The sequence below is a fragment of the Odontesthes bonariensis genome, chromosome 5 (assembly GCF_027942865.1).
Source record: "Odontesthes bonariensis isolate fOdoBon6 chromosome 5, fOdoBon6.hap1, whole genome shotgun sequence".
NCBI classification, from domain to species: Eukaryota; Metazoa; Chordata; class Actinopteri; order Atheriniformes; family Atherinopsidae; genus Odontesthes; species Odontesthes bonariensis.
This window is the reverse complement of record NC_134510.1, coordinates 17,366,370-17,385,433: the sequence shown is the minus strand read 5'-3', so window position 1 is coordinate 17,385,433 and position 19,064 is coordinate 17,366,370. Positions and strand designations below refer to the sequence as shown.

General features: G+C 38.8%; 1 protein-coding gene across 1 annotated transcript in view; it reads right to left on the bottom strand.

The window, feature by feature from the left end:
• dnah5 (dynein, axonemal, heavy chain 5) overlaps positions 1–19,064 on the bottom strand; it is a 103,958-nt gene that overhangs the window by 30,457 nt on the left and 54,437 nt on the right. Inside the window, exons 58-66 of the mRNA XM_075465094.1 lie at positions 18,856–18,986; positions 12,946–13,099; positions 11,373–11,640; positions 10,198–10,321; positions 9,791–9,898; positions 8,157–8,271; positions 7,301–7,477; positions 2,896–3,099; positions 2,120–2,299 (exon numbers count right to left, since the gene is read on the bottom strand). Of these exons, the coding sequence (XP_075321209.1) occupies positions 2,120–2,299; positions 2,896–3,099; positions 7,301–7,477; positions 8,157–8,271; positions 9,791–9,898; positions 10,198–10,321; positions 11,373–11,640; positions 12,946–13,099; positions 18,856–18,986 (1,461 nt within the window). The remainder of the gene's footprint in view (positions 1–2,119; positions 2,300–2,895; positions 3,100–7,300; positions 7,478–8,156; positions 8,272–9,790; positions 9,899–10,197; positions 10,322–11,372; positions 11,641–12,945; positions 13,100–18,855; positions 18,987–19,064) is intronic.

Here is a 19,064-nt window from a genome sequence, read left to right as displayed (position 1 = left end):
TCCAGTGGTTTGGAAGCAGCAAATTACATCAAAGACGTTAAGAGGGTGTTTTAATTGCACTGATTCAGCTTTGTTTTTGATAATGGCGATTATCTGGATGGTATCTATGATGAGGTCACTTGTTTTCTTGCATTCAAAGTGTGATATCTTATGTAAACAGATCAAAATAATTCTCTAATTATAAACAGTGGGTCACAAGGGATTTCAAAGCTGTTATTAATATAAATTAAAAAAACTTAATTCTTAAGTGGTGACAACAATAAGATCAAAGTAGCTCAAAAAGGGCCATGAGCAAAACTGAAACAGTAAACTCAAATACGTATAAGGAGTGGGTTCAAAAACAAATATTCCATTGTAACACAAATAGCCTTTAGAACAGCATAAAATCTGTTACCAGTTATGGGACCAGTAACTCCAGTTTAATTGCTTATGGAGTAAATATTGAGGAATACACTTACTTTTGCAAAATATGGTGAATTGTATTTTTCTCTCACCAAAGTACAGCGTAATCTTTTTTTACAGAGTCCTTCTGAAGACTGTAGCCCAGCCATTATTATTAGTGCCGATGAGGCGAATAGTGCTGTTGGCCCTGACAGTGTTCAACCTTGTACCCTGAAAGTGAGCGCTGAACTGAATTTTTTCCTTGTCTGTCCTTTTCAAAGATTCCAGTAATGTGGAAAACAGGATTTTCCCCCAATTCTCAAGTATGACTGGAAAGCTTATTCATAGTTGCTCTGACTTTGCACATAATAAAATTTCTTGACAGGGTTGATTAAACATTAGAGCAGATTATTGGTTTTAGAGGAAAGAAAGAGAAAGTCTTCCATGTTATAATTAAGGTTCAGCAGACAGAAACTGTCCTGTCTTACAAACATCACTGAGTCTGTTGGGGCAATAAATTCAACTGAAGTAAAAGCAGGGAAGTGGTAATAAAGGGAAATAAAATTATTTATCTCGAGGAAGCTTAGATCCTTTGTTATTTGTTAATGTATTTTTTTCAAGGGATAGATATGGTTCAAGGAATGGTTTGAGTCCTCCTTCCTGCTGTAGTGTGTTGGGGTTAGGGGTAGGGATCAGTGGTTGATCAGTGATTGGTCTTACCCCAGAGATGACATTGAGCACGTCTGTGAAATCATTGGATTAAGCATGTTGGCAAAAAGAGATGTTAGTTGTGAAATATACTGAGGCTTCAGTATTCCAGTTCTCTGCGGTTGGATATGTGCACCGCTGTGTCAAGGATTCAATTAATAGGCATGGTTCAGAGTTCCAAAAACACTTACAGTGCATGCTGACGCACAGAAGTTATGAATAATGCAGTTTTAAATGAAAGAAAGAAAGCGAAATGTTAGTCACTTGGATACAAACACAGCATCAGCATGTCTAATCACTTTGGTAAAAATCCAGAGAAATTTCTGAAGTTTTTTATATTGATAGACTTCATCCTTTGCACATGCAAAAATGAAAAAATTATATATAACCCTGTAATGAGAGTTGCCTGGACATAGCAAACCCAGCTTATTTCATCTTACATTATAATGGCTAATATCTAAAGTGCCTCTTTTTGGTCTGCATAACAGAATCAAATAAAATATGCCCTGAGACCTTGAAAGGAGATGCATCAAATTGTATCATTTTATGTTGTATGATGATAATTCAGGGTTAAAATGTATTCCTCTGAAATTTTGAGGCACTTTTATTACCTACACTATCAGCAGATTGCTGAAGCCAAAATGCGCAAGTATGAATAAATTATATTCCTATGAGAGACAACCTGTGCTGTTTCTGTAGCCTCGGGCTTTTCTGTAGAAAAACAGCCCCTCTCCTCCACTATAACTATTCCCTGTTCATCAAAGTGGAAGAGTAAGGCCTTAGTCCTTGTCCAGGACCTTACTCTTCTTTTGGTGTACCCTATTGTTATATGTTTTCTGAGGAAATGATGATGTTATTTTCGGGAACAATTTGGAAGATGACAATCATGTCCATTTTAAAAGCTCTTCTTTATGCATTTTTTTCTTGGTCTTTTTATGTAGATCAAATTTGTTTTTGCAAGCAGATCAGTTTCACATTTCTGCGACACTTAGAAACCCACCGTGCTTTATTCATCCCACTGTATGTTTACCTTTAAGGGCAAGACTTCCTTGTTGATGGAGAAGAAGGAGGCCATTGCTTTGGTCCAGGATGCAAGGCCAGCCACATTGCCACAAACCCTCTTGGCTGTTTCAATGTTGTAGTCAGACATTTCGAAATAAGGCTGCAGCAGCTCCACCATTTCTTCATTGATGGTGTCTTTGGGGAATTGCTACACGAGAAAGAAAGAAAAAAAAGGAATTGGGTGGTTTAAGGTGGAATTGAACTGTGACTATTTTCTGTCTGTAAGAAATTGGTTGACGTGGGGTTTTAGCATCATGCACAAACATTACTTTAGTAAACTGATTGGAGTGCATTGATGTAGTGCTTTTCAAGCCTTGTTAACTACTCAAAGCCATTTTAAACAACAAACCACATTCACCAAGTCCCAGGCACACATTCACTGCACTTTGTCTCTATAGTCTTACAGGCTGGGCTCTTTTCTCCACCACACATTCACACACTGATGAAAGCAACAGAGTCAAAGGAGCTCAAGGACACTTCAACAAGATCGGTGGAGGGGATCAAACTATCAACTTTAAGACTGGCAGATGACTCCTCTTCCCACTGAGGTGCAGCAGCCCCATTTACTGAACAGTCTGCAACTTACATTTTCCCATGTCTAATGCATGCACAATTGAGCCTTTTTTCTCCTCTAGTCCAGTACAATAAAATAACTAAATAAGCTGCTCTTAAATCATAGGTTTTACAGTTTATGTGAGAGAATTTTCTGCAGCATCTGAATGAATGAGATTTTGGTTAGTGCACCTGCAAGCTGCCCAGGAAGTTTCCGGCTGTCATGAGCTTTAGGGACTCCTGCCAGGATGGAGTGTTGCAGTTTTTCTCTGGATCAATCTTCACAGTGTTGACGCGCCGCTGAAAGAGCAACAGCACGCAGTCCATGATCCGCATGATGAGGTGGGGAGGCCGGCCAAGTATTCGCACTGTGGCAATGTCTGATGGCTTGATTGTCTGTGTGAGTGAAGACAAAGGAAACAGAAGAGAGCAGTTGCTTTACTACAAACCATTTTTTCAAGATGGGGAGATTGCTTGTTCGGTAACACAGAATATGGGTTGACATTAATTATGTATAAACACTATTTTCAATTAAACGAAACAGCAATCACGGTCGCCATTTTAAATTGTTTTGCATGCTGCATAAGGCATGCCATACAGTTTATCAATAGTTTTATGTTACAGTTACTCTTTGTGCACAGTGGTACACAAGGAAAATATGTGGAAGGGGGGGTAAATGGAAAGGGGATTTTGGTATGCCAACCAACTAAAGGAACACATTCCATATTAAATTCTATAAGAGGGAGAACGTCTGAGATGAGGACAAACAAAGAATATGGTAATTTGTTTTTAATTACCTTGTTCAATAGAAGCATGTGCAGTAATAAAGATAAGACACATTTTTGCAGTTTCAGACCATGAAAGGAAATACAAAGAGAAAATACAGGAAGCAGTACTACCAAGACAAAAGAAATTGATGAAAAATTTTAAATTGACTTTCCTCCAAAATGACAGGCCTTGGACCAGGCGGACATGCAATTACCTTTTTAGAATGTTTCAATTGAGACATCAGAAACATGTGGGAAATGTCCCAGTGAGATTTCTTTGGCTCTTCTTTTCTACTTTTTTAACTTTGTCTTGTCTGCTTCATATTATTATATGTATATAATATACAATATACAATATTGATTAGTAAAATGAAAAAAAAATCTTATCCTTATCTTATTTATCTCCTATCCCACAAGATCTGTCAGACTTTCTTGAGTAAGTCTGCTTAAAAACAAAAATAATTATCTCTTTTGTGTTAAACGACTGTAGAGGAACACATAAATATGTAGTGAGCAGATACACTTACTTTAGCCAGCACTGTTACTGATTTCTAGTAAGCACACACTATAGATGATTCTAAGAGGACAAAACACAGAAAAGTAAGCAGTTGATAAACCGTCATCTTGTCTCATGATCTCAACCATCTTGTAGAAAATACCTTTTACAATTTAGCTTCCGCTAAATCAGGGGAAGGACTTCAGGTGAAGACTGTTTAAAAATCCTTTAAAGCACTTACTAAATAAATGATTGAAACATGGGGTCGCCCAGGGTTGACTGTTTAGAAATTCAATGTTTCTGTGTGCAGTAGCAAGATAACAATTCTAATCAGGGACCAGCCATAGGAGATTGTAGGCAACAATCTACCCAGGAGGAGAGCGATAATTACAATGCAGCTCCAGGCCTTAGACCAGCATACTAACTTTACACACACCTTGGCAGAAAGGCAAAGTCTTTACGCATCTCCACTCAGCACAACAAGTCATAGACGACTCTTAAGTGGAACCCTGAAGCCACAAAAAGTATGAGAGCAGGAAGAAAAATTGCCTAGGTACCCATGAAGCCATATAACGAAGCACATTAAACTGTTATAACCCCAGCTCATTGACATTTATTTTACCCATCAGGCCGTCTTGCACGGCACAATCTTACTTGTACAAACAGTCTGCATGAATAGGAGCAAATGCATATGGAACAGCACTGCATGATAAGTTGAACAGTCATGGCTCCATGAGAGTGGGAAGGGAGGCAAAAAAAGTTTGAGGTAAAAAACAAAAAGAAAAAAAATTCCACAAGATGGAAAAAATTAGCAGAGTTTAGTTTAATTCTGTGTCCTTTGGCTCAGGTTATTTGCATTCGTTGTTTCATAGGTGATGACCATTATCGTTTGAGATCTAAGAAACCACCTTACATGGGCTAAAATACTAAAAAAAAAAAAAAAAAGCTTTAATTTCTGTCATCAGGGAAAAGGCTGCGACTGACATTTTGCGATAGGACACAATCAAGGCCATGTATCAAGGCTCATCTTAGTTTTTGACCATGAAGAATCGTACAGCTTCAACAAAGATACCGAAATGTGAGGATCTAGAAACTGGTCGATATAAATAGATGATGAACACAAAGATACAACCATATAGTTATCGTATTCATACTCTTTGCAATAATTCATCATCACTTGGATAAATAGTTTACAGCAAAAACTAAAAACATAAATTAGGTCTTGAATTCATTTTGGTACTTAGATTGATAAACTGACTGTTTTACTTTTACCTTAATGTAGTATCAATGAACTTTTTCTAAAAGAAAAGACAGAAGCTCAGCTGCTGTATGACTTTGCCAACAAGTAAAGTTGCAGTTTAGTGAAGTCAAAAGTTTACATTCTATTTTATCACGTATTTGTGGGAGATTTTTGTCAGTATTAATGATATGAAGATATGAGCCTTGAGTGTTTTCTGAGGACACCGCAAGTTGCCTTTTTATCAGCAGATTCTAACAAGTTTGTTACTGAGTTGAAGTAAATGTCTGTTGTAAACTTGCAATAATTCTTCTACAGCACAGCTTCATACAGCATTAAAAAGCGAGCATCTTTAAATTAGATGAACAGAGGACAGGGAACCTGAAAAAAATTCTGCTATTTGTACAAAAAAACAGAAATTGGATTCTTGTTTCATGTACTTCTGGAGCACAGCTGGACTTGCAACACTGTATTCAGAGACATGATATGCACTCTGCTACATGTACTGGAGACAGTGATGAGAGTTGTGCAAGCCGTAGAGTTAGAAACGCTCTGCTGGAGAAACCAGATGATTCAACTATTTCTAAATCACCCCACTGGGTTTTTATCCATTATATCTGTGAGCGGCCAATATCAATATTGGCCAAAGGATATATTGGTCAGGCTCTAGCCTCTGTTCACTGCTATCGCCAGCATAGACACATAAATATGAGTAAATGTTAAATTATTTTTGGTTCAAATTGTGTCTCAAAGCCAAGGTGTGCTGAATTGAAATGAAACATTGTACAAAAAGTACAGACATTCACAGTGAACAGTGGAGGCATAACACTTTGTAGAAAGTTTTAGCTTTTATTGCTAACATTCATGCAGCCAACTTTGTCAAGAGTGGGAATCTTAAATTAGTGCATTTACACAACCGACGGCGGATGAAGAAAATTTTCCAATTCATAAATTAGGGAGTTCTCCCTGTGCATGCGTGGGTTCTCTCCGGGTACTCCGGCTTCCTCCCACTGTCCAAAAACATGCATGTTAGGTTAATTGGTGTCTCTAACTTGTCCTTAGGAGTGAGTGTGAGCATGTGTATGGTTGTTTGTCTCGTTTGTCTCTGTGTGGCCCTGTGATGGATGGCGACCTGTCCAGGGTGTACCCCGCCTCTCGCCAAATGACTGCTGGGATAGGCTCCAGCCCCCCTGTGACCCGACAGTTGGATTAAGCGGGTATAGAAAATGGATGGATGATCTTGATGATCTTCTGACTTTGTCACCAGTAATTTCTCCAAAGACAGGCCAATTGGATTCAACATTTTACCCAGGTACACAGGGTCTGATTGAGGATTTATTGCAATCCTGTTTTTTTATATTGAAATGAATATATGTTAACAAAGCAGCCGTCATGATGTTTTCATAGGTGCACGCATTTTCAAGGGTTAGAAAAAACTGGATGAATACCCGTTGGCTACAGTCTTGGGAGTTTTTAAGTGAGCTTTTTAATTTAGACTTCGATATGTGTTGTATTTTATTATCTGATGTTTTAACTTTTGTGCTGTGTTCGAATGGAGCTCTTTTCATATCATACACATGTGATTTTGTCATTGTGTATTTCTTATGACCACACCATTTGCATTTGTCTCAGTGATTACATAATGTGAATCAGCTGGCTGTTAGTCACTTGTGAGACCCTGCTCTCAAATTGAAAAGGGCCGTATCCAATAAGGGATCAGATACATCGAGGAATAAAAAGGGCTAAAACAATATCGTTCTTCCTGCCATGCTTCATGAATAATATGCTTCATCACTAATTGGACATTTTCACATGAAATTTAGTATAGATTTCTTTTGTTCTCTATTATGATTAATTGCATATTATTCAAGTAATCTTTGCTGTTCTTTGGTTCATTGCAAAAACAAATGACATGTCCATCACCTTGCTTGCGTTGGGGGCAATTAACAAATGTTTGCAGGGCGAACTGTAAAAAGCAATCTGTTTTAGCATTATTTTGTCGCTGCTTTGTACTTTTTTTTTTAATTCAAAACAAGTTCACCTCGGGAAAATATAAGCTCAAGAGAAACCAAATATTGCTGTTTGTAAGTGCCATACTTGCAGTGCAGCCTCTGCCTCCTCAAGAGCCGGCCGGGCAGCTTCGAGTTTCTCCTCAGCGATGGCCTTGTCAGCTGAAATACTGTCTACAATGGCCTGGGCCTTGTCCTTTACTTTCTGCACTTCTACCTTCACCCGCTCTGCTGCCTGGGCTTTTACTGTCACCTCCTTCAGCACCTGGAAAGAAAATCAGACATGGCCAAGACATGTCATAGCTGCATAGTCCAGTTCAAAGAAAACAATAAATTGAGACATACAGCATGGCTGGCATGTTTACATGAACACAAATGATTATAGCAATTGAGGAACCTAGCTTCAAACGACTGCAGGTACACTACAATAAGCTGTATACATTGACCCAATTACACATAATTTTGAGTAATTTCACATACTGCCAGAGAATCACATTGGTACACAAATATGTAACAAACCAAGAGCACCTCCATGAAAGTCTATACTGTACAAACACTAAAGCTCTACCTGACAAATACAGATGTTTTTATTCATTCATGTAAAGAAATACTTCTGATTTTGTTACTGATTGTGCAGATGCACATCTATCTGCATGTATACTTACAGTAAAATATGGTAAAACAAAAAAAGAATGATAAATATTCATATACACAAAATGCAGATTATTTTAACATTGGCAGTACAGTTCATCGTGGACTGTCAAAGTTTTCATTCAAAGAAGTTATCTTTTGGAAAGTATAGTATATGCACCTAGAGTGGTACTTTATGAGTCCAAAACAAGCATGCACGCACGCACACACACACACACACACACACACACACACACACACACACACACACAGAGACTGATAAAGAAAAGAAAAACTTTAAAAACTCTGCCTACCATATCAGCTTTGTCATTAGCAACCTGTAGCTCCTTCTCTTTCACCTCCAGCTCTTTGCTGAGAGCTGCAACCGACTCTGATGCCTCCTTCAGCTTTTTTAGACCAGTGTTCATCCTAAACAGAGAAATGTCAAACACAGGCCATGTGTAATTATTGCACTTGTACTTCACTGCTACTATGTTGCTAGTCTATTTTGAAGGCATTTTGAAGTCACCACCAAAACGTCCTATTTGTTGTACATATCCACACAGATTTCAAAATTAACTCCATGACATTTTGCCTGAACCATTGATTTCTTCTGAGTGGTGAAAATACTGGCACTTTCAACACAGATTTTATTTTGGTGTTGGTGTTATGTGTCTGGTCAAATGTTGTAATGTAATAATATCACTGAGGCCATAGCCAACGAGTAATGGAAAAATTGCTCACAAATCTGAAATGGCTTTCACTGCTGTAGTTATTTCTGGACTCTCTAAATGGGTCATCACAAATGATTTTAGACAGACCTTTTGTCAACATCTAATTTCATCTTTCATCTGATCATCAATCATCAGTCACTACCATATTCTGGATGGAGGTAAATTTTCTGTACTTGAATAAAAGAAAAATAGAAATCATTTTATTTGGCCAGTAAAATCTCCTTGATGGCCATGACAGTGCCATTGGCTCCCTTAAGTTTTATTGTCGTCCCTTTGCTAGGAATCTTGGTGTCATTCTAGAAAGTAATTTTAAGTTTGATAAACAAATATCGTCTGTAGTCAAGGCAAGCTTCTTTCAATTGCGGCTGCTGGCTAAAGCTAAAGCTTACCTTCCGGGGAATGTCCTGGAAAGGCTGATCCACACGTTTATCACGGCGCGCTTAGATTACTGCAACTCCCTGCTTGTTGGCCTTGACCAGGCAGCACTGCACCGCCTGCAGGTTGTGCAAAATGCTGCTGCCCGCTTGCTCACGGGTAGGAGGAGGCGTGAGCACATCACGCCCATCCTTGCCTCTTTGCATTGGCTGCCAGTTAATTTTAGGATTCAGTTCAAAATTTTATTAATTGCTTTTAAATGTATGAATCGGTTGGCACCACCCTACTTATCTGAGCTTCTGCAGCTACACAACCCTGCCAGGACACTTCGGTCCGCAAACCAGATGCTCCTGGCGGTACCTAGATCTAGGCTCTCGACTCGAGGGGACCGAGCTTTCGCAGTCGTGGCTCCGTCTCTGTGGAACGGCCTACCTTCCCACGTTAGGGCTGCTCAGTCGGTGGAACATTTTAAAACGCATCTGAAAACCCATTTGTACTCTTTGGCATTCCCTACCAGTTGATTCTTGGCTCTCTCTCCTTCTCTCTATCTCCCTACTCTCTATTTTTTTTTTTTAATGTTAATGTACACTGTATGTTTTTATTCCCTGTGTTGTTTTTTATTGTTGTTTTGTTTTAATTGCTTTTACTTCTGTACAGCACTTTGGTCAACTGTGGTTATTTTAAATGTACTTTATAAATAGATTTGACTTGACTTGACTTGACAGATTTGTCAAAAGTACAGAAAAGATATAAAGGAAATGGGGAACTTTAGACAGAGGTTAAAAAAGGCTTTGTGACACTGTGACAACTATTCAATTCTATCCTTAAAATGTGTTTACCTGTTGGCCAGTGTGTGGACTTCAGACCTTTTCTCCTTATAGATGCTTTTGTAGCCCTGAATGAAGGAAAGGTAGGACTTGGGCGTGACGTGGGTGGAGCGCCTGTACCTAAATTTAAGTCAGATTGCATTTGATTATTTTCATGACATATGAAAATGTTGCAAATTCATTAAGCCTACTTGATCTTCTAAAGAAGATTATCTGGTTCAAACGAGAGCCTAAAATCACAGCTATATTTTAGTATACATTGTGGGTTTCCTTGGTTGCTGTGAGTTTGGGCCACTGTCCAAAAAAACCAGGCTGCAGGATTGTGCCATTTTCAACATATTTAGGTTGGATTTTTTTATTTAATTAGAAAGTCAGAAAATGAAACAAACCCATAGAGTCAGCTTGGTGATATACTGTACCTTTGGAAGTAGTCCACACACTTTTCTGCGACACCATCCTGGAAGGAGCCCATGCACTGGACTACCTCTCTTTTTACCTGGGGTGAGCAGTCTATGTCATAGAGAGATAAGAAATGCTCCGAAACTGAAAGACATGAAGAATGTAAAAAAAAAGAGGTATTAAATTTTAACACAATTTGCATGCTCTCCCGTGTTTGTGTGGGTTCTCTTTGGGTACTCCTTCCTCCCACCGCCAAAAAACATGCATGTCAGGTTAATTGGATGGATGAAAAAGAGCATTTTGGTATGGGTTCTGGGTTCGTGGTTCTTTTCCACTATCTTGTATTTGATTAATTGTGTTCACATATGTGTTTTAAGTCTCTGTGTTTACATATACAGTATAGGCTCGTCATCTCGTGTGTTCTCTCCTCCTTTAGCCAGTGTGTTGGTGCTCCCTGCCTGATTGCCCTACTGTATTAGCTATTCAGGCAGTTTTGTTGATCTTTACAGACCCAAAATTACCCAAAATTACCTCCACTTATCATCTAAACTAGCATTCCTTGATTATAAGCCAATAATATAAATAAACAACTACCTGAAAACTCTTTGTTTTCCTCTAACAGCCTTCTCTATTTTACTTTTCAGAGTGTTAAGGAGCTGCTTAGATAGAGATCATTGCTACTGACAAATTGTACAGCTTTTAAGGAATACTTATAAATCTTTGAGATCTTCATCACCTGTTTTTTCTCCTAACACTGACTAAATAAGGGTAAAGCTTAAGCCAGTTACTTAATGTCTTAGATTTTGGTAAAAGTTATTTGGGGGGTAAAAACTATTGAGGTTCATCTTTGAATTGATGTTCAAATTGATGGCTTTAACTTGAACAAACTTTGTGTGAAAGTTTAATAAAAGATGACAGGCAGGATTTACTGGAACAAGGACAATTTGAAAAGCTCAGATTTGATCTTTCATTCATTTTTAAAGTGCATGGGAACAAACAGTAATAATATTCAGTGTCAGGATGTCCCTGCCCTGATAAAATCCCATATTCCAATTTTATAGCTCTAAGAAAAATACTAGCAGTCAATTTTAAGAAATTAGTTCGGCAACAAACTCTAAATAGTGGGAAACAAATTCTACTATTAGTCAAGATTGGATAACAACAATGTAAAACTAATACTATTGGTGAAACGTACCTGCAACAAGTGCATCTTTTGGCCAGCGGCTGAACCAGTCCATAGTGCAACCGGATATCAGTGCTGGAAACTTCAGCGCCCGATTACGGAACTTTTCCCCAACAGGAGAAAAGCACAGAACAACGTGGAGATTATGTCGGACTCGTGACATGAAGAACTCATACAGGTTTTCATTGGTGGGTGGTCGCTTGGGAAACTCTCGCCGCATGACAGGGATGAGATCGCTGAGAATCTCATCAATCTCATCACGAGCAAACAAGCTGGACACCTGAAGACAGAAACACACGCATTTACTTCACTGACATCACAATAATGTTGTTATCCAATATCTTTTTATTACTGTGTGTATGTATATTTATGTATAAGATAAATTTCTCGAATCCCAAACAACATTTCCTACATTATTATTCTTTTCTTTTGGAAAAACTAAAAAAAAACGGTCTTTGTTTGATTATTTTGTCAAAAAATTCGATTTAGATGTAATTTCTATGACATTTTAGCACAGATTCTTATCCATCCAAGAAACGTTTCAAATCAAGTCTGTAATAGAAATCAGTACATGTCAGGGTAATCATATGTTCTTTTTTTGTTTATACATACAAGAGAACTTACATTAAAGACCATGACAAATATCTTTAGGTTTAAAACTTTAAAAAAGCTGCACCTCAATATTTCCTTTTAATGTTTAGATTTCATATTATTTCAATCCATCCTTATTTTTCTAAAACAAACAAATAATTAATCATAGGTGTTTGCTGACATGCAGATTTAAAAAAAAAAACTTTGATTATTTTCACTTAGCATTGGCAAGTTAGATTTAATTTGGAGCTGAATGCTAACTTGAATTAATATTTTGCAAACCTGACTCATTAGGTATCGTCAAATTCTGAAAAGGCACTTTTATATTGTGCAGATTTATTCATAGAATCCCATTCTTACTGGGTTTTTTTTTCAAAATCCCTTGTTTAGATGGAGGACATGTAACTGAGAGGGAAGAGGGTGTCTTGGAGAACATGTGCTGTTGTGGTAGGCAGCAACATGTGTCTAACCATCTGCTGAGTTACTTCCACAAAAACACGACACTAACAGCTCCCTCTTCCATTTTGTTTCTCATCTCTCTTACATCCGTCAGTGTCTCACTGTCTCTCACTCACACTGAGAGAACTCACAAACCTAACACACACACACACACACGACACAGAAACCTTCACCTGCACACAAATAGCACTCAAACATCAACACTCTTCCGTGGTCCCCACTTCAATTTCCCTCCCCTTGTAAAAGCATCTGCTGCTTAAATTGTTATCCAGAGAGGGGGGTGGGGGAAGGGAGAAAGAATAGCCGAGAGAAAGGGAGTAAAACAGGGGCCGCCTGTCACCTGTCACCAGATACCAATGCACCATGATGAGGCAGACAGAGCACCCCTGAACCCAAGAAAGATAAGAAAAAAAAGCAAGAAGCAGATGGACAAGAAGCTGGAGAAAATGAGGAAGGAGATAAATAAAATACAAGTCAAAGTTGAAAGTATAGAAACAGAAAGGAATACAATTTTTTCCATGTGTATTCTTCAGACCTCTCCTGATGACAGAAGATTGTTCATGTACTCCAGGAAGGACTCGTCTTTGATTTCGTTGTCAGTAAAGATGAAGCTGATGCCCTTTCCCTGTTGGCCAGCTGTTTTGTACAAACCTTTCAGGTCATCCATCAGGTTAGCTGTGTTGTATGAGCTGGAAAAGAACACAAAGTGTAAAAAAAAAACGGTGTTCTCTGCTTAATGAAAGTCTCTCAGCGGGATCGATGCATAAGGGATCTTCAAATTCATTTTGCTCAAACAATTTTGATGAGTAATCTGTAAAGAATTGCCAACAGCCTTAAAAAGAGCTGTGTGTATCTCTTTACATGTGAAGAAACCCTGCAAAGTATCACTGGATTTTCAAGCTGCAGGAGCTTTTGATGGCGGAGAAAGATGTGTGAGTGGGCTGATGTAATTCTGACTTAAAAAAAATTATAGAGCATGTCCTACTTTCAATCTGCTTTTGTGCATGTGTGTGAGCGAATTTAAATGAGTGATTGAGATGAAGATGAAAAATTAAATATTCTCAGATAAGCATCTCTCAGATGTCAAAATGTCTCACTGAATCATGATGAGACCTGATAATGTTTAAATTAAGTAACATATATCAATCATTTTACTAAAAAAAAAAAATGGGTTGTATGAGAAGCCAAAAACTTTCCTTTGATGTCTCTGATTGATATGTATTGTCAGACAAGACACATATCTTATAAAATCTCAAATGTGTGGGTCATTGACCAGCTCGCTGTATTACATATGCCCTGAATACAGTTCCCTCCAAACAGGATTCAAGAGGTTGCACCCGAATGCCTCAAAAGTAGAGGGCAAACATAATAGAAATCTTTATTCTAAATGCTCAGCACCTAGTGGACATAACATACAAAACTACAGCTTAAGTTCACCCCAAAATAACACCCCCTCATAACAGGAACATGGGTCCTCGTTTGGAGCACTGGTTCACTGCATTTTCTGACATACTTTAGCACAGATCCAGGTTATATGCTGTGCAGTCTCACTTTTATCTCATTCAACAGACAGAGAAGTGACAGAATGGGTGAGCAAAAGCAGAAACACCTTCACTCAACCTTGCCATAAAGGTCTGCACTAGCTGATTTTTGAATATAGCTGTTAGATGATTTTGGAGCGTCGCTGACCTGCAGGTTTGGCATTACTTGTTTCAAGGCTTTTCAATGAAATCTAGCTGGCGTTATTCTTGACAACCCTGAGACAGAAGTTGCTTGGAGACAGTCCAAATGACTGCCCTGCTGAGCCAGTTTTCGACAACAGCTCTTCAAAGAGAACGTGGGCATAAAACTCCTGGCAAAAATAATGGAAGATGTTCATTCAGCTATTTATTTTTGGGAGAAAAATTACAAATATGACAGAAAATAATCATTTAGAAAAGCCTAAATAAAAATCTGAGTATAGTTTTAGTAATAAGTAGAGGACAAAATTATGGAATCCCCATGCAATTCACACCTCATAAATATTCTAACTTTTCCGCGTTCTAAAAAAAAACGAGTGCTTGCAGATTTGAACAAACTGTTGCATCTGGCTAATTGAAAACATAACCAGAACAAGAGAGCTGTCAGTTGAAACAATGGAAAAGGGTTACAAGACTCTTTCAAGAGGGGTAACTGAATGGGGAGCATGACAAAAGATGTTGGTCGCTCCCAATTGACAACAAAACATATGGAGTTACATGGCAGGCATCAGACCACAGTCAATATGTCAATCTTTACTTATACAGTATATGCACACAGGTGTACATTGAATTTTTTTTTTCAATATGATGGATGATGATTATGATGAATCTTGCCATAGAGCAAAGTTTGTTCAAGCTTTTCTTGGGGAAAGACATATCAACTCAATGACATGACCAGAAAATAATCCAGATATTCCGGTTATATCTATAACTTCTGTTCCCGAAGTAGCATGAATGAGATGTCTGCTTGTATTCAAAGAAGCACTTATATCACTACGCCTTCCCTGAGCGACTGGTAGACATGACATCCACGTCAGGGCCTCATGTCTGTTTAAAGGATGCAGCATTTCTCGTCTTTCAAAATAAGCACAAATTTTCTTGCTTCACCTCAACAGCAAGAATGACACTAATGCTGCCCAGGAAACTTACAGAAGTAACCTCAAGTTCTCTGTGTAAGCACCGCAGCAGTCTCACTATGGGATAGGGAGACTTGTAGTAGATGATAAGCTTATCTCAAATGATTGACACTTTACGCCAACTTGTCTGGAAGAGACAGGTCTACCAAGGGAGCTGCACTGAAGACAGCACTGGCAATGCTCAGGGCAGTGACATCCAACTTATAAAATCGTTTCGGAAATTGGCATCAATCTCTGTGCCTCCCTAATAAACCTACAAACAAGTTGTTGTTGACCCACTGATTTTCCATCAAAACCAACAAGGCAAGCAGAAACAGCAGCAAATTTACACTCTGACAGTAGAGAACGCTATTTTCTTGTCAGTGAGCTCCGTCAGAAGAGAAAAGACAGCTGAAACTGAGCTCTGGATGATCAGGGAGAAAAAACGTGGATACTGCAGCTCAGCATGCACAACATATTCTCAAACCTGACCCACTACATATGAGATGCGTAGTGAGCCATAGTATCAATGTGCAAATGTGATGTCCCCAGTAGAGATGGGTCATGCGCACAAGCATCGGCTCTGAGAGCCGGCTCTTTGTAGTGAATCAGAAGAGCCGGCTCGCATCAAGTGAGAGCCGACTCCACGTTTTTTTCCATTCGCTGCTTAGGTTTCACTTTCAGTGCTCAGTCCCAGCTCTGGTTACGACAGAGCTTTGTTATGATTGGCCAGCATGGCGACCTGCATGCGGTATTCACGTGAGAATTAAGGACTTTGGTTCTGGTTTTGGTTCTGTTCTGTGGATTTGTTTGAAATTTTTTGGTTCATTTGTCCAATGAAAAAGTTTAATTGAGGACATTATTAATATTAGCTTGAGTTTGGTTCTATTTTGTGGATTTGTTTGAAGTTTATTGTTAATTTGTGCAATAAAAAAGTTTAATTGAAATAAACAAATGTAAAAGTGGTTTTGTCACAGAATAATTGCAAAGAATTAGGCAATTATAAGGTCTCTCATAAAGACACTGAAAGCAAAAGGGTTTTCAACACATAAACCATGATTTTTTTTTTTCAAAGTTAAGTAAAATATAGGCTACAAAAGATCCTACATAAAGAGCGGTTCGGGAGTCGACTCTTCTTTGGGAGCCGAGTCAAAAGAGCCGAACTTCCCATCACTAGTCCCCAGAGAAAAGAAAGAAAGGGTTTTCAATGTCAGAAACACGGCGATTAGCTCCATGTAAATCATATGGATGCGATGGAGATTTATGCTCCCAGTTGTTTTTACACATGAACACTGAAGATGTTTAGGAAAATGTGCGGACAATTTAGTTTGGACTTTTCTGCAGTTATCGTTCACCCAAGCACATCGCAGCAAAAATTGCTTGGTTTGCTTTACAACGCACTGAAAATAGCAGATGAGGGTCCTGATTGTGTTGATATGATCCGTATATTTACAATAGCAGAGTGAGTGGAAGGCAGTATACAGGCTGGCGGAAAGAACACTCACTAGCATTCACATGTGCTCACGGGCCCAGCGGCAGAAAATGCTCAAGAATACTTGCTGACATGTTGTCATGTTTATTGTCTCACCTGCTAATGTTACAGACAAAATCTCCCCTGAAAGAAGAGTGAATGTTGCGTAAATTTGCATTCTCACATGCCTCTGTTCTGGAGCATCTTTAAAACAGTTAAGGACTCCACTATGTGTGTGATAGAGACCTGAGACGCAGAACGTATGTGGCCGTAAGTGGTTGAGACCCGGAAAGACCTGTGAGGCCTCCCACTCTGAGCATGCCAGCAGCAGCTAGTCATCCGTCCCAACGTCAAATCTTAGGTTCAGGATAAATCTCCTCCACTGCTTCTGGGTTTTCCCTGCAGAGCATGCCATCAACATAGGCTCTTCGTAATAAGTACAGGAGCCAAGGTAGCTGATAACAGGCTGGGCGTTTTCCAGCCCAAGACATGCTTAGCAGACTTTGTGTCACTTTGCTCGCAGTTTTGTTCCTGCAGGTGCACATGCAGGCTTTGGAATCCACCTATGCAATGGTGGGAGGCACCATGGAATGTAAAACCGTTTAGCTGGAGTGCAAAAGGGAAAATCTTAATTTTGAGTGATAATCCTCCTCAGCCAGCATTCTAAAAGGTGCGGGGTAAAGGGCTTAAGTGAAGAATCTTATCCCATAGTGAGACATCGAAACAAGTTATAAAAGAGAACTCAATCTGGTTTAAAATTTCTGGCGGAAGTAGAAAAATGGTTTATCACAAGGATAGATCCACTGACTCTTAAAATCGCTAAACAAGAAAGTCGGAACCCGACTGATGAAGAATATTGATTTTCAATAGTGAAGTCCATAGCTCAAATAATTCAAGCCATCATAAAAGACAGAGGGAGCGCAATGAAGAACTAATTGTTACTTTCTGCGTGATTCCACAATTTTCTAGTCATGGTTGAGGGATTACAAAGTTTTTCTTGATGGAATTCATTAATTCCAACAACTTTATCATAAGACGTTTATCATTTTTTTTCACAAAGCAGAATGCTCAGCTGCTGAATAAAACGAGTCCACAATGGTTTTGTGACATCTGTAAAAAAAAATTTCGACAAAATAAAAATGGCTGAATGAACGTCCTCTAAGAGTGGTGATTAATTACTTCTGCCAGGGATTGTAGTAACTGCATAAAGTACTGCTGTCCATTCAACCTTGCCTCTGTCCCAATTAGTGGCGCACGAAGCAAACTTTTTGTGTAATTATTATTCAAAGGGTTGTTTCCATTGGTGCACCGGGTCTGGAATCAGTGGTGGGAGACAGCCTGGCACCTTGATCCATTCAGCTTGTGTAGGATTGGAAAGAAATTATAAAGCAGCAACTCTGATAGCCTTTAGCCCTTAGCTTGCTTGAGGCAGTCACTCTGAGTTGGGTAAAGAAATTGCTTGTTCTCTCAAGTCAAAAGAGCTATCAAAGACTTGAATAACAAACTATGCTTCGTTCCCATACATGAAAGTGCCCCAGACACATTACTGTTTGCCACCCAAGGCTGCTGCATTGTTGTAAGGGCTTTAGCAATTTCAAAAGGGGGACTATCTAATAGCATAACATTCAGACAAAATTAGAAAGAAAAGTACGGATCAAAATTCAAAGATGATGACATTTTATTGTAGTTGTTTATATGAAAACAATGAGGAGGTTTTTAAAAAAGAGAGAAAAATGGACACAATGGACATTTCACTGTATTTGATTTTCAGGTAAGGGTCGAGTGTGTTTGTGTGTTTGAGAGAAAAGTAAGCAGATACAATAAAGGAGACACACAATAGTTGTGCCCATAATCTCCAGATATGACTGTGAAGCCAATGAGGAAACATAAGGCTCATTCATATTGATAAAAACCACTGAAATCTGTTAGGGACTTTGCCAGTGGGAAATATGACCGCCACAAATGCACATGGGGACTGAGAGGGAAAACGATTTGACAGTCTAATTGGCCAGAGTGAGACAGAGAACAATGAAGCAGAAAGCACTGTTGAGAACAGACAGAGAAAAATTAAGCTTTCAAAGAAAAACGGATGATATTTTTATGAATCAACTACAGAGGGAGTCTCCCTGTTAAAAATGCGTTGAAGAGAGGTCAAAGCTGAAAAAATATTGTGCCATCAGTAAGATTCCATTTCTTACAGAATGCATCCAGTGCTAGTAAGTAATTAATACTGACTGCTGACCCTAAGAGCTAGACAATGATTTTTTTCTTTTATTTAAATTTAAACTGTAAACCTGGGACGTACATAATTCAATTATTTTCTTGCATGCAAACATTACCGTGTGAGAGTGATTTGGAAGATCTTGTATCCTGCTATGAATGAGGCCAGTCTGGTCAGGCTCTGTTTGCCAGAACCCCCGACACCCACCAACAAGGCATTACCTCCAGGTGTACGTATTATTCTAGACACCTGCAGCAGATGTGGAAAACAACAATCAATGCAGACAAATAAGTTACTTTGTCTAAATGTTAGGCAGCTCCACATGTT